This window comes from Phocoena sinus, chromosome 2, assembly GCF_008692025.1.
Source record: "Phocoena sinus isolate mPhoSin1 chromosome 2, mPhoSin1.pri, whole genome shotgun sequence".
Taxonomy (NCBI): Eukaryota; Metazoa; Chordata; class Mammalia; order Artiodactyla; family Phocoenidae; genus Phocoena; species Phocoena sinus.
Genome location: NC_045764.1, coordinates 125,187,917 through 125,208,593, shown reverse-complemented (window position 1 = coordinate 125,208,593; position 20,677 = coordinate 125,187,917). Strand labels below are relative to the sequence as shown.

General features: G+C 35.9%; 1 protein-coding gene across 1 annotated transcript in view; it reads left to right on the top strand.

The window, feature by feature from the left end:
- MDGA2 (MAM domain containing glycosylphosphatidylinositol anchor 2) overlaps nucleotides 1–20,677 on the top strand; it is an 851,876-nt gene that overhangs the window by 353,661 nt on the left and 477,538 nt on the right. Inside the window, exon 2 of the mRNA XM_032624718.1 lies at nucleotides 16,776–16,915. Within this exon, the coding sequence (XP_032480609.1) occupies nucleotides 16,776–16,915 (140 nt within the window). The remainder of the gene's footprint in view (nucleotides 1–16,775; nucleotides 16,916–20,677) is intronic.

The window sequence follows — 20,677 nt, the reverse complement described above, 5'->3', positions numbered from 1 at the left end:
TCTATATTTCTGTTTTTATGCCAGTACCATACTGTCTTGATTACGGTAGCTTTGTAGTATAGTCTGAAGTCAGGGAGCCTGATTCCTACAGCTCCATTTCTTGTTCTCAAGATTGCTTTGGCTATTCGGGGTCTTTTGTGTTTCCCTACAAATTGTGAAATTTTTTGTTCTAGTTCTGTGGAAAATGGCAGTGGTAGTTTGATAAGGATTGCATTAAATCTGTAGATTGTTTTGGGTAGTAGAGTCATTTTCACAATGTTGATTCTTCCAATCCAAGGACATGGTATATCTCTCCATCTATTTGTATCATCTTTAATTTCTTTCATTAGTGTCTTATAATTTTCTGCATACAGGTCCTTAGGTAGCTTTATTCCTAGATAATTTATTCTTTTTGTTGCAATGGTAAATGGGAGTGTTTTCTTAATTTCACTTTCAGATTTTTCATCATTAGTGTATAGGAATGCCATAGATTTCTGTGCATTAAATTTGTATCCTGCTACTTTACCAAATTCATTGATTAGCTCTAGTAGTTTTCTGGTAGCATCTTTAGGATTCTCTATGTATAGTATCATGTCATCTGCAAACAGCCACAGCTTTACTTCTTCTTTTCCAATTTGGATTTCTTTTATTTCTTTTTCTCCTCTGATTGCTGTGGCTAAAACTTCCAAAACTATGTTGAATAATAGTGGTGAGAGTGGGCAACTTTGTCTTGTTCCTGATCTTAATGGAAATAGTTTCAGTTTTTCACATTGAGGACGATGTTGGCTGTGGGTTTGCCATATTTTGCCTTTATTGTGCTGGGGAAAGTTCCCTCTATGCCTACTTTTTGCAGGGTTTTCATCATAAATGGGTGTTGAATTTTGTTGAAAGCTTTCTCTGCATTGATTGAGATGATCATACGGTTTTTCTGCTTCAGTTTGTTAATATGGTGTACCACATTGATTGATTTGCATATATTGAAGAATCCTTGCGTTCCTGGGATAAACCCCACTTGATCATGGTGTATGATTCTTTTATTGTGCTGTTCGATTCTGTTTGCTAGTATTTTGTTGAAGTATTTTGCATCTGTGTTCATCAGTGATATTGGCCTGTAGTTTTCTTTCTTTTTGACATCTTTGTCTGGTTTTGGTATCAGGGTGATGGTGGCCTCGTAGAATGAGTTTGGGAGTGTTCCTCCCTCTGCTCTATTTTGGATGAGTTTGAGAAGGATAGGTGTTAGCTCTTGTCTAAATGTTTGATAGAATTCACCTATGAAGCCATCTGGTCCTGGGCTTTGTTTGTTGGAAGATTTTTAATCACAGTTTCAATTTCAGTGCTTGTGATTGGTCTGTTCATATTTTCTATTTCTTCCTGGTTCAGTCTCGGCAGGTTGCACATTTCTAAGAATTTGTCATTTTCTTCCAGGTTGTCCATTTTATTGGCATAGAGTTGTTTGTAGTAATCTCTCATGATCCTTTGTATTTCTGCAGTGTCAGTTGTTACTTCTCCTTCTTCATTTCTGTTTCTACTGATTTGAGTCTTTCCCTTTTTTTCTTCATGAGTCTGGCTAATGTATTATCAATTTTGTTTATCTTCTCAAATAACCAGCTTTTGGTTGTATTGATCTTTGCTATCATTTCCTTCATTACTCTTTCATTTATTTCTGATCTGATCTTTATGATTTCTTTCCTTCTGTTAACTTTGGGGTCCTTTTGTTCTTCTTTCTCTAATTGCCTTAGGCGCAAGGTTAGGTTGTTTATTTGAGTTGTTTTCTGTTTCTTAAGGTAGGATTGTATTGCTATAAACTTCCCTCTTAGAACTGCTTTTGCTGCATCCCATAGGTTTTGGGTCGTCGTGTCTCCATTGTCATTTGTTTCTAGGTATTTTTTGATTTCCTCTTTGATTTCTTCAGTGATCACTTGGTTATTAAGTATTGTAGTGTTTAACCTCCATGTGTTGGTATTTTTTACAGACCTTTTCCTGTAATTGATATCTATTCTTATAGCGTTGTGGTCGTAAAAGATACTTGATATGATTTCAATTTTTTTAAATTTACCAAGGCTTGATATGTGACCCAAGATATGATCTATCCTGGAGAATGTTCCATAAGCACTTGAGAAGAATGTGTATTCTGTTGGTTTTGGATGTAATGTCCTATAAATATCAATTAAGTCCATCTTGTTTAATGTATCATTTAAAGCTTGTGTTTCCTTATTTATATTCATTTTGGGTGATCTGTCCATTGGTGCAAATGGGGTGTTAAAGTCCCCTACTATGTTTATGTTACTGTCGATTTCCTTTTTATGGCTGTTAGTATTAGCCTTATGTATTGAGGTGCTCCTATGTTGGATGTATAAATATTTACAATTGTTATAACTTCTTCTTGGATTGATCCCTTGATCATTATGTAGTGTCCTTCTTTGTCTCTTCTAATAGTCTTTATTTTAAAGTCTATTTTGTCTGATATGAGAATTGCTACACCAGCTTTCTTTTGATTTCCATTTGCATGGAATATCTTTTTCCATCCCCTCACTTTCAGTCTGTATTCAGTCTGTATCTGTAACAGTCTGTATGTATTCAGTCTGTGTCCCTGGGTCTGAAGTGGGTCTCTTGTAGACAGCATATATACGGGTCTTGTTTTTCTATCCATTCAGCGAGTCTGTGTCTTTTGGTGGGAGCATTTAATCCATTTACTTTTAAGGTAATTATCAATATGTATGTTCCCATTTTCTTAATTGTTTTGGTTTGCTATTGTAGGTCTTTTCTTTCTCTTGTGTTTCCTGGCTAGAGAAGTTCCTTTAGCATTTGTTGTAAAGCTGGTTTGGTGGTGCTGAACTCTCAGCTTTTGCTTGTTTGTAAAGGTTTTAATTTCTCCATCAAATCTGAGTGAGATCCTTGCTGGGTAGAGTAATGTTGGTTGTAGGTTTTTCTCCTTCATCACTTTAAATATGTCCTGCCACTCCCTTATGGCTTGCAGAGTTTCTGCTGAAAGATCAGCTGGGATTCCATTTTGTGTTATTTGTTGTTTTTCCCTTACTTTTTTTTTTTTTTTAGCAGTATGCTTGCCTCTCACTGTTGTGGCCTCTCCCATTGTGGAGCACAGGCTCCAGATGCGCAGGCTTAGTGGCCATGGCTCATGGGCCCAGCCGCTCTACGGCATGCGGGATCTTCCCGGACCAGGGCACGAACCCGTGCACCCTGCATCAGCAGGAGGACTGTCAACCACTGCGTCACCAGGGAAGCCCCCCTTACTGCTTTTAATATGTTTTCTTTGTATTTAATTTTTGAAAGTTTGATTAATATGTGTCTTGGTGTGTTTATCCTTGGATTTATTCTGTATGGGACTCTCTGTGCTTCCTAGACTTGATTAACTATTTCGTTTCCCATACTAGGGAAGTTTTCAAGTATAATCTCCTCAAATATTTTCTCAGTCCCTTTTTTTTTCTCTTCTTCTTCTCGGACCCCTAAAATTCGAATGTTGGCACCTTTAATATTGTCCCAGAGGTCTCTGAGACTGTCCTCAATTCTTTTCATTCTTTTTTCTTTATTTGGCTCTGCAGTAGTTATTTCTACTATTTTATCTTCCAGTTCACCTCTCCGTTCTTCTGCCTCAGTTATTATGCTATTGTTTCTTCTAGAGAATTTTTAATTTCATTTATTGTGTTGTTCATCATTGTTTGCTCTTTAGTGCTTCTAGGTCCTTGTTAAATGTTTCTTGTATTTTCTCTATTTCCAAGATTTCAGATCATCTTTACTATCACTATTCTGAATTCTTTTTCAGGTAGACTGCCTATTTCCTCTTCATTTATTAGGTCTGGTGGGTTTTCGTCTTGCTCCTTCATCTGCTGTGTGTTTTTCTGTCTTCTCATTTTGCTTATCTTACTGTTTGGGGTCTCTTTTTTGCCAGCTGCAGGTTTGTAGTTCCTGTTGTTTTAGGTGTCTGTCCCTAGTGGCTAAGGTTGGTTCAGTGGGTTGTGTAGGCTTCCTGGTGGAGGGGTCTAGTGCCTGTGTTCTGGTGGATGAGGCTGGATCTTGTCTTTCTGTTGGGCAGGTCCACGGCTGGTGGTGTGTTTTGGGGTTTCTGTGGCCTTATTATGATTTTAGGCAGCCTCTCTGCTAATGGATGGGGCTGTGTTCCTGTCTTGCTAGTTTGGCATAGGGTGTTCAGCACTGTAGCTTGTTGGTCATTGAGTGAAGCTGGGTCTTGGCAATGAGATGGAGATGTCTTGGAGATTTTCGCTGTTTGATATTACGTGGAGCTGGGAGTTCTCTTGTGGACCAGTGTCCTGAAGTTGGCTCTCCCACCTCAGAGGCACAGCACTGACTACTGGTTGGAGCACCAAGAGCCTTTCATCCACACGGCTCAGAATAAAAGGGAGAAAAAATAGAAAGATAGAAGGAGGATAAAATAAAGTAAAATAAAATCAAGTTATTAAAATAAAAAATAATTATTAAGGAAAAAATTTAAAAAGTTAAAAAAAAAAAGGACGGAAAGCACCCTAGGACAAATGGTGAAAGCAAAGGTATACAGACCAAATCACACACAGAATCATACACATACATACTCACAAAAAGAGCAGAAGGGGAAAAAATAATATACCTTTGCTCCCAAAGTCCACCTCCTCAATTTGGGATGATTCTTTGTCTATTCAGGTATTCCACAGATGCAGAGTACATCAAGTTGATTGTGGAGGTTTAATCGGCTGCTTCTGAGGCAGCTGGGAGAATTTCCCTTTCTCTTCTTTGTTCGCACAGCTCCCATGGTTCTGCTTTGGATTTTGATCCGCCTCTGTGTGTAGGTCGCCTGAGGGTGTCTGTTCTTGACTCAGCCAAGACTGGGTTAAAGGAGCAGCTGATTCGGTGGCTCTGGCTCACTCAGGCTGGGGGGGAGGGAAGGGTACGGACGTGGGGCGAGCCTGCAGCAGCAGAGGCCGGCGGGATGTTGCATCAGCCTGAGGCGTGCTGTGTGTTCTCCCAGGGAGGTTGTCCCTGGATCACGGGACCCTGGCAGTGGTGGGCAGCACAGGCTCCCCGGAAGTGGGGTGTGGACAGTGACCTGTGCTCACCCACAGGCTTCTTGGTGGCGGCAGCAGCAGCCTTAGCGTCTCATGCCTGTCTCTGGGGTCTAAGCTGATAGCCGTGGCTCACGCCTGTGTCTGGAGCTCCTTTAAGCAGCGCTCTTAATCCCCTCTCCTCGTGCACCAGGAAACAAAGAGGGAAGAAAAAGTCTCTTGCCTCTTCGGCAGTTCCAGACCTTTTCCTGGACACACTCCCGGCTAGCTGTGGCGCACTAGCCCCCTTCAGGTTGTATTCACGCCGCCAACCCCAGTCCTCTCCCTGGGATTCGACCGAAGATGGAGGCACAGCTCCCAGCCCCCGCCCGCCCCGGCGGGTGAGCAGACAAGCCTCTCAGGCTGGTGAGTACCGTTCGGCACCGATCCTCTGTGCGGGAATCTCTCCGCTTTGCCCTCTGCACCCGTGTTACTGTGCTCTCGTCCGTGGCTCCCAAGCTTTCCCCCCTCCGCCACCCGCAGTCTCCTCCCCGCGAAGGGGCTTCCTAGTGTGTGGAAACTTTTCCTTCTTCACAGCTCCATCCCAGAGGTGCGGGGCCTGTCCCTATTCTTTTGTCTCTGTTTTTTCTTTTTTCTTTTGCCCTACCCAGGTACTTGGGGAGTTTCTTGCCTTTTGGGAGGTCTGAGGTCTTCTGCCAGCATTCAGTAGGTGTTCTGTAGGAGTTGTCCACGTGTAGATGTATTTCTGATGTATCTGTGGGGAGTAAGGTGATCTCCCTGTCTTACTCTTCAGCCATCTTGATGCTCCTCTCGGTTTAAATTTCTTTAAAAATTAGGTAGATTGAACAACATTGAACATGTTTATAGGCCACTTGTCTTTGGAAGTATATTTTGAAAGGCACAGACTCAGCTGTGTTACAACCTGGACACCTTAAAATCTGAATAACTTATTTGATCTAACCTCTAATAGATATGATCTCATCAGTTTTGCAGAGAACACTAGAAGAATTTCAAGCATAACATTTGAAGTTAGGTGAATTGTGCTGTGAGAATTTAAGCATAACAATTTTGTATTTAATGTAACGGGCTATGGCTACAAGCAATTATATATTTTTATGTATTCCTTGTTTGCTCAAAAAATCAAGGAAATACTACTAATTAGAAGTTTGTAATAGAAAAAGGTTAATGGTAAAAAATTTAAAACTCCTGTGTACTTGTTAAGCGTTATGGATCACCCATTTGTTTTGCTACTACTCTGAAGATTTTAAGATTTTGTGACACTGCAGATTTCTTATATAGTTTGTTTTATTAACAAATCCTAACATTAATAACAATTATGACAATTCTTAGAAAGGGTATTTATGAGTTCATTTAGGAGAATGTGGAAATTATTTAAAGTTGAGCACAGAGTCTTGCTCGATGGCAGACTGAAGGAGCACAGGTGATTGAGCAGGAGAGTGGGAGGTCCAACCCCTGTGACCTGATGGTAGGGAATCTGGGAGATGGCAGGTCTAAGAGCCTTCCTGGGGAATGCTGTGTCACATTGCCACAGAGGTGAACCACTGAGATACTTACAGGGACAATTTCAAAACTTCATCCTCAGATAGATGGAAATTAAATTGTTTGAACAGAAATTTGGGGTAGTTCCTCAGCTCCTGAGTATATTTCTTTGAAATTGTCAAGCCTAAATAAAAAATTAGAGGTTGAGTGATGATATTTACCAATAAGTGCTTCTGTTTCACATTTCGTGGTTTAGAAAAATGTTTTTACTTTGAACTCTTATGGTACTAAGTAATTTAATGAAAATATTCTTTGTCTATGGGACTATAAATGATTGATAATTCTTTTTTTGTATTCTGTTCTTTCCCCCTAAATTCTAAAGACAAAGGAATGTCTGTCGTTTTTAAAATGAGGATGCAGCATGGCAAAATGAAAAAAAAATATATATATATAACACAATTTTTTTCTAGAATAAGACAGAACTGTAGATGAAACTAAACTTTGAATATTCACTAACCTTCACTGGGGATGTCTTATTTTTTCAAATGGAAATTAAAAATTTACTTTTTATGGTTTTAGATAGAACTAGAGGTTGTCATAAATAACAAGCTTTGCACAGGTTCCCGGTGTTTGCTAAGTTCTTAGTCTATGAGTGTTGCCTGGTGGAGTCCAAATCGTTCTTGCTTTGTGATAATTGCTCTTCTGCCCAGTTCTGAAGGGACTCTGGGTGTGTGTCATTATCACACTGATTCCTCTATTCTGGGGTTTGAAAGGCATTTTTGTGACATGCTGAGGATCTTGTCCTTCTTGGGGCTAGTCACAAGCAGCAGCAGTGATTTCTCAATGGAGAGAAACAATGGAGAAATTGGCAGGCCATATCCTCAAAATCCTCTGCCTGCCATTGCCACTCTTGGAGAAGCAAATTGAAGTTTTCATTTTTGGCATATTCTGTAGTAAATCTCATTTGTTTTGTTGGTTAGCTAAACTGGAAGAAATAATAGCTGTCTCTAAATACCCAATTTGTGATTAAGGTTGGAGCACAATGATGACACTAATTTCATTTTAGTTAGTATTTGCTGGGGCTTTGTAGTTTTTTCCAAGAAAGCTGAGACGCTCTTAATTCTAGAGAAGGGTGAGTACATTTAGGTATACATTTCAGTCCAGAGGGTTTAAAAATGATGTAATTAGTACCGGTGGGTTCAGGAGTCCTGATCTCATAAGATGCTCTGATAATTCATGAGAGTCAGGAAGATTTGGTTCCGAGAACTTTGGAAGGTTCACTGACCACATGATATATAGCTTCAGACATTAGTAAGAGGAAACCATTTCACGAGTTTGATTTAGAGGGGGAAAACCTAATCAAGGTTTTAAGGATTAAAGCCTGCCCCCTCTTGTAGCATTATAATAGTTTTTCTGCATCCTTTACTCTGCTTCCATCATGACTCAAAGCACATAAAGAATGGTACCATAAAAGAGGCAACTCTCTTGTGTTTATGTCAGTTTTTTTTTTTTTTTGTAATGACAGTCTATGGCCTAGCTGCCAAAATTTCTGGAGTAGTTTTTTTTTGGTTTTTCCTCCTAAAATTTACTGATTAGATAGAAACATGATTCAACCTTTAGATGGAGACAATTCAGGATGTGGCATTGGATCCAATATAGAAAAAGGAACTTGTGTATAGAATCTCACATTTCTACCTACATGGGGAAAGCACAGTTCACCACAATATTTACCTTTAAGTGATAGCACACAGCTTAGTTCAGTCAAGTCCTTTGTGAGCAAAATATGAGATTAATGAAATATTTGATAACCTTTCAAATATTGCTTTCATATGTTTCTCCTGGAAAATACTGGGAAGAACATAGTGAAGGGCTTGGGGTAGGAACATCCACGTGGAGATGCAGATGTCTATGTCAGACTTTGGGGCACATGGTTCCTCTCCAGCACGCGTGTCAGAGGTTGTTCAAATGCTGAATTTGAAAAGAATGTTAAGAACCTTAGATTCAGTGAAACTTATATATTTTTAAATCTATAAAACATACTAGGGTCTTTGAAGTTTTAGCCTTAGGAATTAATAGGTGATGTTTTGAGATGAAAACAAAAAAAAACATATTTCTGATGAAATCTGAGGTTGTTAATGTAAAAACCTTAATTTAGTAATATTTAAAAATTTTATATTTCATTTAAGAAGCATAGGACACATGTCATTTTGTGGAAGATAATTCAGATTAATATTTTGCCGTTATGTATTCAGTTTTTTGTAAAGTTAGTACCTTGACTCGAGAATGTTAAAAGATGACATTACAAGGTAATTCTTTTACACAAAAACATTATTGCTTTTATCATTGTTTTTAACTTTAAAATTTAAATTGCATTATGGCTTTTTTTGTTTAACTTTAAAATTTCATGAACACAATTACATTGTTATTTAATGTCATTTTCTTCAGTGACAAACGTTCTTCCATCTTAAATAATATCTATTGTATATAACAGATAACTTACGTTTAAATTAAAAATTTAAGCAATTTAAGCTCTTTGCTTTAAATTCTTGGCTAACACTAACCTAAAAAATCATATCAACCTCTGTTATTTAGGAAAAATTAATAGCTGCTTTCTAGAACCAGGGGCTTCAGGGTTTAATTTTCTTACCTTACTTTGGGCTTTGCAGAGTCTCTCAGGGTAGTTCAATTAATTTATAGCAGTGCTGCTCAACGTGTGCTGAGGAAATAATACAAAATATCCAAAATCTTTCATATTTAGAGCCTTTCACCAAAGTCGTACTGAGGTAGATATGATCTTCTTTTGATTAAATCCAGAATATCAATATGATCTTAGTACTTTCATTTTATAACTCATCAAATTAAAGATAAAAATGTATTTCCCTCCAGTGGACAGGAGTACAGTATTAACCAAGTATGAGGGATGAGGGGAAAGAGGTAGGGAAATAAATTCACATTGATGCTGAAATTGTAGTTAATTCAAAATAACCAATGGAATCAAACAACTCAAATGAGCTAAAAGCTGATTAAAAATAATCTGTAAATTGTTTGTGTATCAAGATATTGTCCTATTTGGGATTATTTAAATGACAATTACTGATGGATTTTAACTATTTTTTGAGGAAATTGTTGGAATGGACATATAAATTGAACATTCTGCTATCTGCATGTTTCGATACATGATTATATTCATGGTTGTAATAATAATAGTGGGAGGTAATAATATTGTTTTATTGTTTTGAAGTGTAGAACAAGTGTATAATTTTAAAAGATCCTCATAGTTGCATAGAAATGAAGTCTGGTAAACTAAGACTGAAGGAGATGTACGAGATCAAAATAATGACAAATAATTAGCAGTTAAGCAAAGTGGTCTTCTATATTCCTGCCTTATTCTTTTATAAATACAATGATAGGGCAGATGCCAGACTACTGTGGCCTGAGGATTGCAAAGCAGGTGTGGAAGTATGACATAGAGTGGGTAGCATTATTTCTATTCATTGGCTGTGAAGGAAAGGCAAGAGGAGGCCTGTTGATGGGAGGATAAATGTTGTTTTGTCTCCATTCTTTAATACGGGAGAGATTAAGCATATTTATGTTCTGTGAGGATTAACATTGATTTTTATTTTTACAGAAGAGATTAGACCATTTTGAGAGATTTCTGCGTATTTGGTACAGAAGTTATCAGAGTTAAACTTGTAAAAGAGTAAAAGAACAAAAAGATAAGAAAAAAGAAAGAAAGTCAGGTTTTAGGGAAAATTAATTTTAAAAGAATGTTGAAGGATAGTAGAAAAATATTGTAGTATTGGTAAACGTTACAGTTTATGTTGGAAATACAAACATTATGGTTTGTTTCTTATAATGTAAATAATTAGTCTTTGCAATCCTGAGATGGTGGTATAAATATTGTTAAAATATTCTGTTTTATACTTATTGTTTTATACTTACCATTTCTTTTACGTGTGGGTAAACCTCAGGAGCAGTTTTACTTTTTGCCTGAAGCTTGGTTTGACCTGCTAAGACTTTTCTCTTTCTCAAAACTCACCTCCTTCATCTTTTGCCGCTATTGTTCTACAGCCAAATCTCACTTGAAATTCACCAGTGCCCTCCTAACTATCATTGGCAATGACCTTTCGTCTATGCTCCTCCTAATTGACAGCTCTGTTGTAAGTGACAGTTTTGGACAGTTCACCATTCTTGAGCATCACTTTGTGTAACTTTTAATGCACTGCATTTTCTTTGTTTTCCTTCTACTTCTGAGTCTCTTTTCTTGGCCTCTCTGTATTCATAATCTTATGGACACCAATTCTCTATCAAGAATTCACATTCCTTGCGGTTCTATCATTATCCTCTTAATTTCTCCCTCTACATGCTCTGTTTTAGAGATTTCGTCTATTCTATTGCTGTCAACCATCGACTACCATTTAAAAGCTCTAAATTTTTTGTGCAGCAACAACTTTTCAGTTGTTGGACAGCTCAACATCAGCATGTAAATCTAAAATTTTACCTACTCTCCCAAATGTTCATATTCTCCCCTTCCCTATCTGAGTTTTTGATATTAAAATATGTAATAAAATGAGCCTAAGGCAAAAGACATTAGGCAAAAGAGTTGTCAACAAGAAGAGGGATAATTATAGACTATACCTGTATACACAATACTTAATTTAAAAGTCACATTGGGAGATTATTGTGAAAAAGGGGGGGAGGAGACAACTCATGTAGTATTTTAAACTAGTAACTCAGGTAGGAAAGAGAGAAAATAAGAAGAATGGAAGACACCATGCTTTAGAAGTACTATTCACATGTGCTACATTGGAATTGTGAAATAAGCAGAAGAGACCAATTATTGGCAATGTTAATTAGATAAATGTAAGATGTCATAGAAAAGTGATAAATGTTTTATCAAATCAGGTAATCACTTAGACCAGTAGAAAAATAGAAGGAAATTTGATTATTGTTTTGTTTGCTTTACAAGCAAAACTGATCCTGCTAAGAGAATGGTGTAAGCAGTAGTGTTAGTTCTGTTATCTCTGGCCACCTGAGAGTAGAAAGGTGTGAGACATTCTATCTATCTGTCTCTGAGTCTCTGTCTCTGAACAGAATCTAGAGTGTGTGAGAGATGATGGTGCAGGGTGGCTCACTGATGTCTTCACTGGAGCTTCTAACAGAGGTTCCGTGAGCTCCCTCTCTCCACACTAGCTATCCCAGGGGATCTGTGACCTGCGCCAAGAACATAAGTTACCTTGATCTAGTGTAGCATAGTGGTGAGATTTTACTGGCAACTTGAATTCCCAAAGAATAGTTGGACCAGGGATTTGAAGGATTTACCAAAGTACAATGCTCTTGCTTGGGGTTCTTAGAAGAGAGAAAACTCCTAATACCAAACTTATTACTGGCTAATAACAGCATGTCGACATCTTCAGAAAACATGGAAAAAGCTTCTCCTTCAAAAACACTTCACGTCTAAGTCCTCACTCTAACAAAGCCCTCCGTGATTTGGGCTCAGAGCCCCTCATCTTAAGTCTCTCCCAACTGTGAATAATGGAGAGTCCATAGTGATCAAGAGAATATTTTCTATTTAAAAATGTATCTTTCACCTATTTAACCAAAATATAAACTTCACTGTCATCTTAACTCCTGCCCCCTCACTCCCTCATCAGTCAATCCTCAAGTCCTGTCTAATAAGAACTCTCAAGTAGGTTTCTCCCATCATTTCCATTCGCAGGGCTACACAGTCTCTTATGTCTGGAGACATCATGGCAAATTGAGAGAGTGGCACTGGTGTCAAGTTTTGGAGTATATTATAAACTATGTGGACCGCATGTTCATGCAGTTATTTCCTAAACGCTGCAGGCAGTCACTTATAGACATGCCTTTGAACACACTATTTCCTTTCTCTGGAATTCCTTTCACCTCATGCATTTTTCCAAACCTAAGTTAAGTGTCACTGGTTTCATGAAACCTGTTGGAATCCGCCAGGCAGATTTAGTCAGCTTCTGCTTTGTCCTGTTATGGTCTTTTCACTTCCTTCTGTTAGAATATCTATTCTGCTCAACTGTAATTGTTTTTATTATTTTTGTATTTTATATATATATATATATATATATATATATAAATTGGACAGACCCAATAGGCTATAAACCCATAGAGGGCACAGCTCATAGCATTAATCTTCATATCCTCAGCTCATAGCCTCGTGCCTGATCTATAGCAGTTGCTCAATAAATATATGTTTGAAAATCTGTATATGATATAAAAGGCTTAAAAGTGCTCTTGCTGTTGCCATTGGAGAATAAGAAAGAATTTGTGTTATTTCTCCAACAGAATATGGTGAGAATTTGGTTTGACTTTGGATATACTCTAACAAGATAAAAGAATGTCTGTCTTTTGCCCTTTTAGGCTGACCTCTTGAACCCAAAGCCAGTTTATTCAAATTAAGGGAGTTGATATGATTAGTGTTAGAAAGATTTTATGTAATGGGATTTGGCTTACTGCAAGCAAATTTGGATGAATATTAGTCTCTTGTAATATTTTAACATTTTAATTCATTGCTGACTCTACAGGGCAATGGGGATCATAACCCTTAGTCCAATTTCAGGATGATGAATTGAGGTTTTCTCTAACAAGGCAGAGGATAAAACATGTTTTGTTTCAGATATAGTACTGAAAATTGCATATATATTTAAAGTAGGCAAATTCAGTGCCATAATGGTTAATATTTTTGCTAAAATAGGTTAAAGTCCTTATAGTGATATATGCTTAAAATTATAAATTAATTATTAAATACCTACTTTGTGCTATGAATTATGTGATGTGGAATAGATGCTGAAAATTATGTTCATCCTTATAATGAGGTGCTTCCTATCAAGTTAGAATGTTAAGAAAAAGGAGAATCACTGGGCTATACAGATTTTCTGGAAAAAAGAGAAGAGAATCATTGCTAAGTAATCCACGAAGGTTTCAGCAACATTGGTCCAAAGATCAGTGTGGGAATTCTAGATGGGGAAACATCATGATCAAAGACACTTGAATTCTCAGTGCTCTTTATCTTCCCACTGATGTTGGGCTGCTGTTACAGAGAAGTGGGATTTTGGGTTGGATAATCAGTATGAGGACCATTTACAGGGCACCTAAATGCCATGTGGGGTGATTTGGACTCTGTGAAATGTCATAGGGAGACATTATAGATTCTTAGGCAGGAATACAGCATGATGAAAAAAGAAGTTACAATATATTATTTGAGAAATTGTAAGATTTCATGGATTTGATAGGGGCTGGAGACAGGATGGTGAATTGGGACAATGTTACACTGGTTACGTTTGGAACAATTATACTGTTTATATTGCTGATTTAGTTATGGTGCTTTAACTTCATGAACTGTTTCTCAATCTTTTTTATTCCCCTAGTGTAGTCTAGGTCTATTTTAGGGGTTATTTAACCCTACTTTAACTGTGCTAGGCATAGTTTTAATAGCATGAGGTAGTAAAAAGAGCCTAGGAACAGTGGTCCTGGTCTCATTTAGGCCACAACTAGCTGCAAGCCTGTAGCCAGGTCATCTGATGTCATTGGGCTTTCCTTCCCTAATTTGGAAATAAGAGAATTGACCTGGATGAATTTTAAGACCTTTTCGGTTGGACTTTCTGCAGACCAAAAGAGTTAAAGGAAGCTTCCAAAATTTTCATCTTATCTTTGAGATTCTAAAGTACTGATCATATATTTTAATGCATACTAGGAAAAATACATCTTTAACATTTATAATTTGGTAGAATATTCCACCCTCCTATAAGATAGGTGGTAGGTTCATAATGACTACAATATTTGGCAATTACCTTTTCCAAGAATGTGTTAAAATACAGAAGAAAATAGCAGAAAATTTACCCTTGTAGGTGAACACAGTGTGCTTACTGAATAATTTAAATGTTTTAAATGAAGTTACTTATTTGCATAATAAGTATGTCTTAAAAATAACAATACTATTCATTGATTTGAAATTAAAACAAATAAGTGTAAATCTGGAAAAGATGTCATGTTACTATATAATTAGATGTATTAATAAACATGTGGGCTATCACTTGTTAGGCTAAATTTGACAAAGAAATATATTTCAAGGTAATAAATCTCTATTTTTTTACTTAACAATTTTCTATTTATATTTTGCAAGTGTTTATTGATTGTCATTAATGTGTTCACCTCCATAATACGTATACAGTTGTATGACAGATGTTTTAAAATAAGTAGCTTTCTAGTATTACTTGTCTAAATTGAAGTTTAAATTTGATCACTATAGGAAATGATTTGTAGGAAACCTTGTGTGAAATATATCAGAATACCCAGATAAACACTACAGATAATTTCTAATGTCTTAAAACTAGGTAAATTATTAGTGTTTAGACAGAGTCCGAAGACATGGTAGAAAATTTTTGATAAATTGGTTTTATAAGACCAAAATATTATTTGGTTTTTTTAAGTTTTTAAACAAACTTAAAAAATTGTTTGGTTTATTTAATTTTTTAAACCAGTGAAAGGATGTATAACATGATGTTTAGTTACATGAAAAAAATTAAAAGAAAAGGACATTTTATCCCATGGTGTATTTTCTTTAATAAACAAATATTTATAAGAGCCATTAGAAAATTATTTCTAATGATCTGGTCTGAGTAGCACTGTCATTGTCATCACCTGGGATGTTCTGTAAAAAGGCAGATTCTGGGGTTTTCCTGCAGACATAGCAGTCTCTGTGTATACCTCTGACATCTATGTTTTAAACAAGTTCCTGGGGAGTTTATTATGCATACTGAATGTAAGAACTACTCTTCTAAATATATTATTCATTCTTATCCAGCTGCTGGCAGTTTTTTACATGTTTGATACTGGGTATTGGAGAGTGGGATCCTGAATTTGAGGGTTGAAGAACAGTACTCTGCTTGGGCATCCAGAAAAAAAAATGGAAATAACTGGTTGTTTTATTATCCGAAAGTAGGCTTTTCTATCTTTCAGTTTGAAATTAAGAACAATAACAAAATATGCCCTTTTCAGTTCTTAAACTCTCTGAGTGTTCTATACATTTTTGTTATGTAAAACAAAGTATTAGATATTGGAAACTATTGTTTTTTTACTTTCACAACACAGATTTTCCCAAAAGAAAGTTTCCTGTAACTTGGACTTATAATCATTTTATTTCCTCCATAAAATCACCAAATTTATCTGCAAATTTTATAGGATTCATAGTCTTTTAAATGTTAAATAAAAAATTCCAAATATGCCCATATTAATTTTTAAGCAACTATAGCCTCTGCTGATAATACTGCTGTTCAGGCTGAGATTGCTATCAGGAAATTCTTGAGGTCATTGTTCTTACATGTAGATATAGATTTTCCTCTTGGACAAACTTTTTGCCTCCACTCCAAATGTATTACAAACAAAAATTCTGAATTCACAAATGGGGATGATCTCCAATTTGAAACTAGTCACAGTAATCTCCTTGATGACAAGAAGCATATCTTATTATCTAAGTATTTCTCATTACCAAAAGAATTTTTGCATACAGTGGGTTTCCAATGATATGTAAGTCAATGAATGCTAGTCAAGTTTTATAGGCCCCTGTGACACTGAAGTCGGAGAAAATTATATTATGGAATTTGGACAGTTTCATGAGAAGTCTATCTTGAATCAGAATTTTATACTTAGACATCAGTGATTTATGGCATTCATCAGTGGCTTAATTCGGTGATTATCTTTTGCACATATTAATACAGGAGTCTATAAATATTGAAAACTAAGTTGGTGTTCAATTCCAGATAACCAAATCTTCCTATTCTTTAGCTCCCTAGTTACACCACATGACTTATAAAATTAATAGAAAAATGGCAATGTCTTTAATTCACATTCCTTTTTCCTTTCTGATGGTCTTTCTTTTGCACTACCTAGTTTTTGGACAACATCCCTTACTATATTAAATTTTAGATTTCAGAGAGGAAGGGAACTATCACATTTTAACAGTCAAGTTTTATCATTGGTCTTGTAATGATGGTGATTTTCTGAATCACCAATTTTTCCCCATTACCCTATTCCCCTTTGCCATTTTCAGACTGTGTTGGTGACTGCAAGGTAAACTTGAACTTTTCTGTCCGGCAAAATCTTTAATCCCTTGGGGATGTTCAAAGTGTTAAGACTGATGGATCTGACAGTGGTAAAGTCTAATAAGAATTGCCATAACAACCATGATGATCAGGGGAAGACAGTTTGCTTATCTTTTTATGTATCTTGTCTCTCTTCTTCCTGATTCGACAGCTCCCCCCACGGTTCGTATTGTGCATTCAGGCTTGGCCTGTAACATTGAGGAGGAGCGCTACTCGGAAAGGGTCTACACTATACAGGAAGGAGAAACCCTGGAATTGACCTGTCTGGTCACAGGACATCCACGTCCACAGGTGAGTCCCGAGCCGTGATATTGTGGAAAACTCTCTTTCAGTTTTCTTGGAAGTCAAAAAGTGTACATTTTAGGTGATTTAGCTAAAAATGTGTTTGTGTGTGTATGTGTGTGTGTGAAATTCAAGTATGTGTGCAATGCAGGATAAGAGTAGTGACTGCTGAACATTCAAGCTTGAAGTATTCATGTGGATAAGACAAAAAAAGAAATTTTTGTTTTGGTATTGTGAGAAATTTAAAAGACATTTCTAAGGAGGCTGTTAAAAAAGACAACTACAAAAATATCTCAGTCAGATAACAATTCATATGGCAAAGAGTTTATTTTAGAATGTGGAGCATGATTTCACGATGACATAATTGCAGTGGGGGAAGCATTTGTTCTAAGAATGTGATGAACGAGGTCATATGTACTTTCCTTACCCCTAGTCATTATATCCGTAGAAAACCTCGAAAAACAAATGTTTGTAGGTGCTGTATGAATTCAGGTTCTCAAGAGTCAGCAGCTACAGCTTTCATAGCTAATTTAGTAGCAGGAACAGAAATTGAGACTTTCAAAGGTCACTAAAATTACAAACAATGAGCAAAGAAAAAGCTTGTAGGAGTGAAAAAAGGGGTTAGATATAAGATAGTATCATTAGGCTATGTATCTATGATATAAAAATTTAATTCAGATACAGAATATTCAGGATGTTTTTATTCATTAATTGCCAATTCTTATTGTCATATATTTAACCTGACTGGTTCAAAATATGGATTGGTATTAAACACAAACACTGTGATGGAAAAGAAGTCTCATTTGGTAGACAAAGTTACATATTTTAAGTATTTGTATTACAGAAAAAAAAAATCCAGCTAACACGACTATATATGGGAAAGTAAAGAACAATGTGGAGATTATAAAGTCTCCCATCATTTCTATCTTGTCTTTTGGTCCTGTCATCCTTAACTCTTTAATCCTCAAGGATGTTTTGACTGTACAATTTTGACCGTGAAGAACAAATAAAAATAAGCATATGAACTTCACAGAACGAAGCAGTAGATTGTTAAGACCATAAATAAACTGAAATGGTGAAATATGTTTTATAAAACTTATGCTGCTGATAAAATGGAAAACAGTAAAAGTGATCTAGGAAAAATTATTTTAAAATATTGAAAAATATTAAAATCCATAGTGGCTAAAATTGCAAATTATGACACTTGCTAAGAACTGAAAATTTATTAAAGAATAAAATTGTCTCAATAAAATTGAGTTGCAGAAAATTTGACCCAATATAATTAGACTTAGTAGAAAAAATGATTGCAAAACTAAATATATAAGCACAGAAGCAATAATTGTTAAAATGTGATGTAGATGAAGCTGATATGTAAAGCATTTTTATTTTCAGATTTATGCAGAAAACAGTATAGTCCAATGAAAATAATTTTACTAAAATTAAAAAATGATAACACTAACTCAAGAATATTATCCCAAAGAAAGTTTAGTGTTATAATTTGATTTTCTTAATTTATATACATAGAATAAAAATTCCAGAGTAAAAAAGTTGGGATCAAAGTAGGAAGGTCCGAGTAAACCTAAAAGAGGCTACAAGAGAAGACTCATTGATGTTCCCATTATTCCCACAATGAATGTACCAAGTTCTGCAGCTTCTGAACTTCAAATTTTACTTAAAAATTCAACTTATCTTTGTTTTTAAGTCATCCCAGCTGTTCCTCTCCCTCTATCTTCATCCTTACAGTCCCTTAATATTAGACGTTTCTTATTTTCTCCATACATCTTCCCTTTTGTGATTCAGCAATCTGGATGCAATCTTTGAGCTCTGGCCAATCCAAAAGTAGTTCTGAAAAACAGGAGTAGGTTATTGCCTTATTTATTTTTCCTGAGAAATTCCATTTTTGGAAACGTTTCAGTGTGTTATGAGCCTATGAAAAATTTATTATTTCAGTATTATTATTTCTTCATTCCTAGAAGTAATTCAGGTGTTTGCAGGTGAATCAGTTTCAGTTTATATTGCATATTTGGAAAATTAACTGGGCCTCTTCTTTGTCAATAAACTGTATAAGGAAGGCTGACAGAACAGCTGGGCCTTTGCATCCTGTCCAAATACTAAAGGGCATGCTGTTGGCATCTGGTCCTGAGGATAATTTTTCTTGGCTGATACCATGAAGCTGGAATGACTTTCTTGCTCCTATGTCTAATCTAAATATGATAATGCAGTGAAAGAGAGAAGTTCCTCATTCACTCTTCAGAAGATTTCTTAATCTGTTGCCTATTCCTGTGGCAACGAGAGTCATAAAAATTTCCATTTCTACAAGTGTTCTAAGGCAGCATTTTTTCTAGATTCTTTAAAATTTTCTTTAAAATAAAATAAGTGAAGAAGGTCAGTACATAGCAGTGGTTAAGAGCACGGTACTGGGACTGCCTGGATATAATCCAGGATCCATCAGGACTACTAGTTCCTGTAGTAGTAAGGAACTAGTAAGGAACTTGGGAAAGTTCCTTAACCTCTCTGTTCTCTGTGCCTCAGTTTTCTTATCTATATAATAGTGATGATGCTAACCATCTTATCTATATCATAGACTCCTTTCAAAAGTTAAATGTATGTGTAAATATATATGTACATATATTATGTATATACCCATATATACATATATACATGGTACATAGTAAGCATTATATTGGTACATAATAAAATATATATTGGCTTTATATTATTTTTAAGTAATTTATATTTAGACTCCAACGTCGAACATATTTGAAATAAGTAAATTTTAAAAAAAGGTTCTTAGCATTTCTATAGTCTAAATTAAATGCCTTTCAATAAATTTCAATATTTTTGTGTTGTAATGCACTGCAGAGCTTTTGCATCTCTGTTAATTAGCTTTTTTTTAGCTTGCAAGGACTAGAACTGTGTTCAGCCTACCTCATTTAAGGAGGGCTTATTATAAAAGTATGTGGGAAGGTAAGAAAGAAAGGAGACAAGGGTTTGTCAGTAAATCTACCAACCTAATATTACTTCTGGATATCCATAATTTCAGGATTTTGCTACCTACTCTCTTAATTTTCCTTCTCGTCTTTTCTCCTTCCTTCCTTCTTTCATTCCTTCTCTCCCTTCTTCCCTCCTTCCTCTGTTCTTTCTCCCTCAATATTACCACACCAATAACAAATGAATTATGAATATAGTCCTCTTGTAAATGATTTAAACAATAGGATATTTGACATACTGGACCTGTTTTCTGCATCATGTGAGAGACTCTCCAACTGAAACAACTAATATTTTTTCAATGTATCTTTGGATAGAATATGGGAAAGGGTTTAGGAGAAGTATGCAAAAATTTATTAATCACAAATTTTATATCAGTGAGTAACTTCACAGTTCCCCCCCCGCCAGCCACACACACACACAGTCTCATCCCCTGGTGACATACATCTTTATTAAGGTCATGGTTACAAGAGGAAGTGTACTCACCATAGCTGTTTAGGAGAAAGCTCTTATAGCCTTTCTGATCATTGATGTCACACCTTCAAATAGTTTTGTTACCATTACTTATAATATAGAATATGGAAAGCCTCTTTTGGTTCAACACTTTACTCCAAAACTACTGATACATTTTATTCCCAGTATATCAGCATTAACCAAAGGTTTTTTTTTTAATTTAATAAAAATCCTCATGAATATAAAGGGTCATTTTTGTTCCTCAGGAGATCTGAATCCATTTGCCGTTATTTCAGAGTTTATCATTTGTTTAATTCCATGGACAGTCCT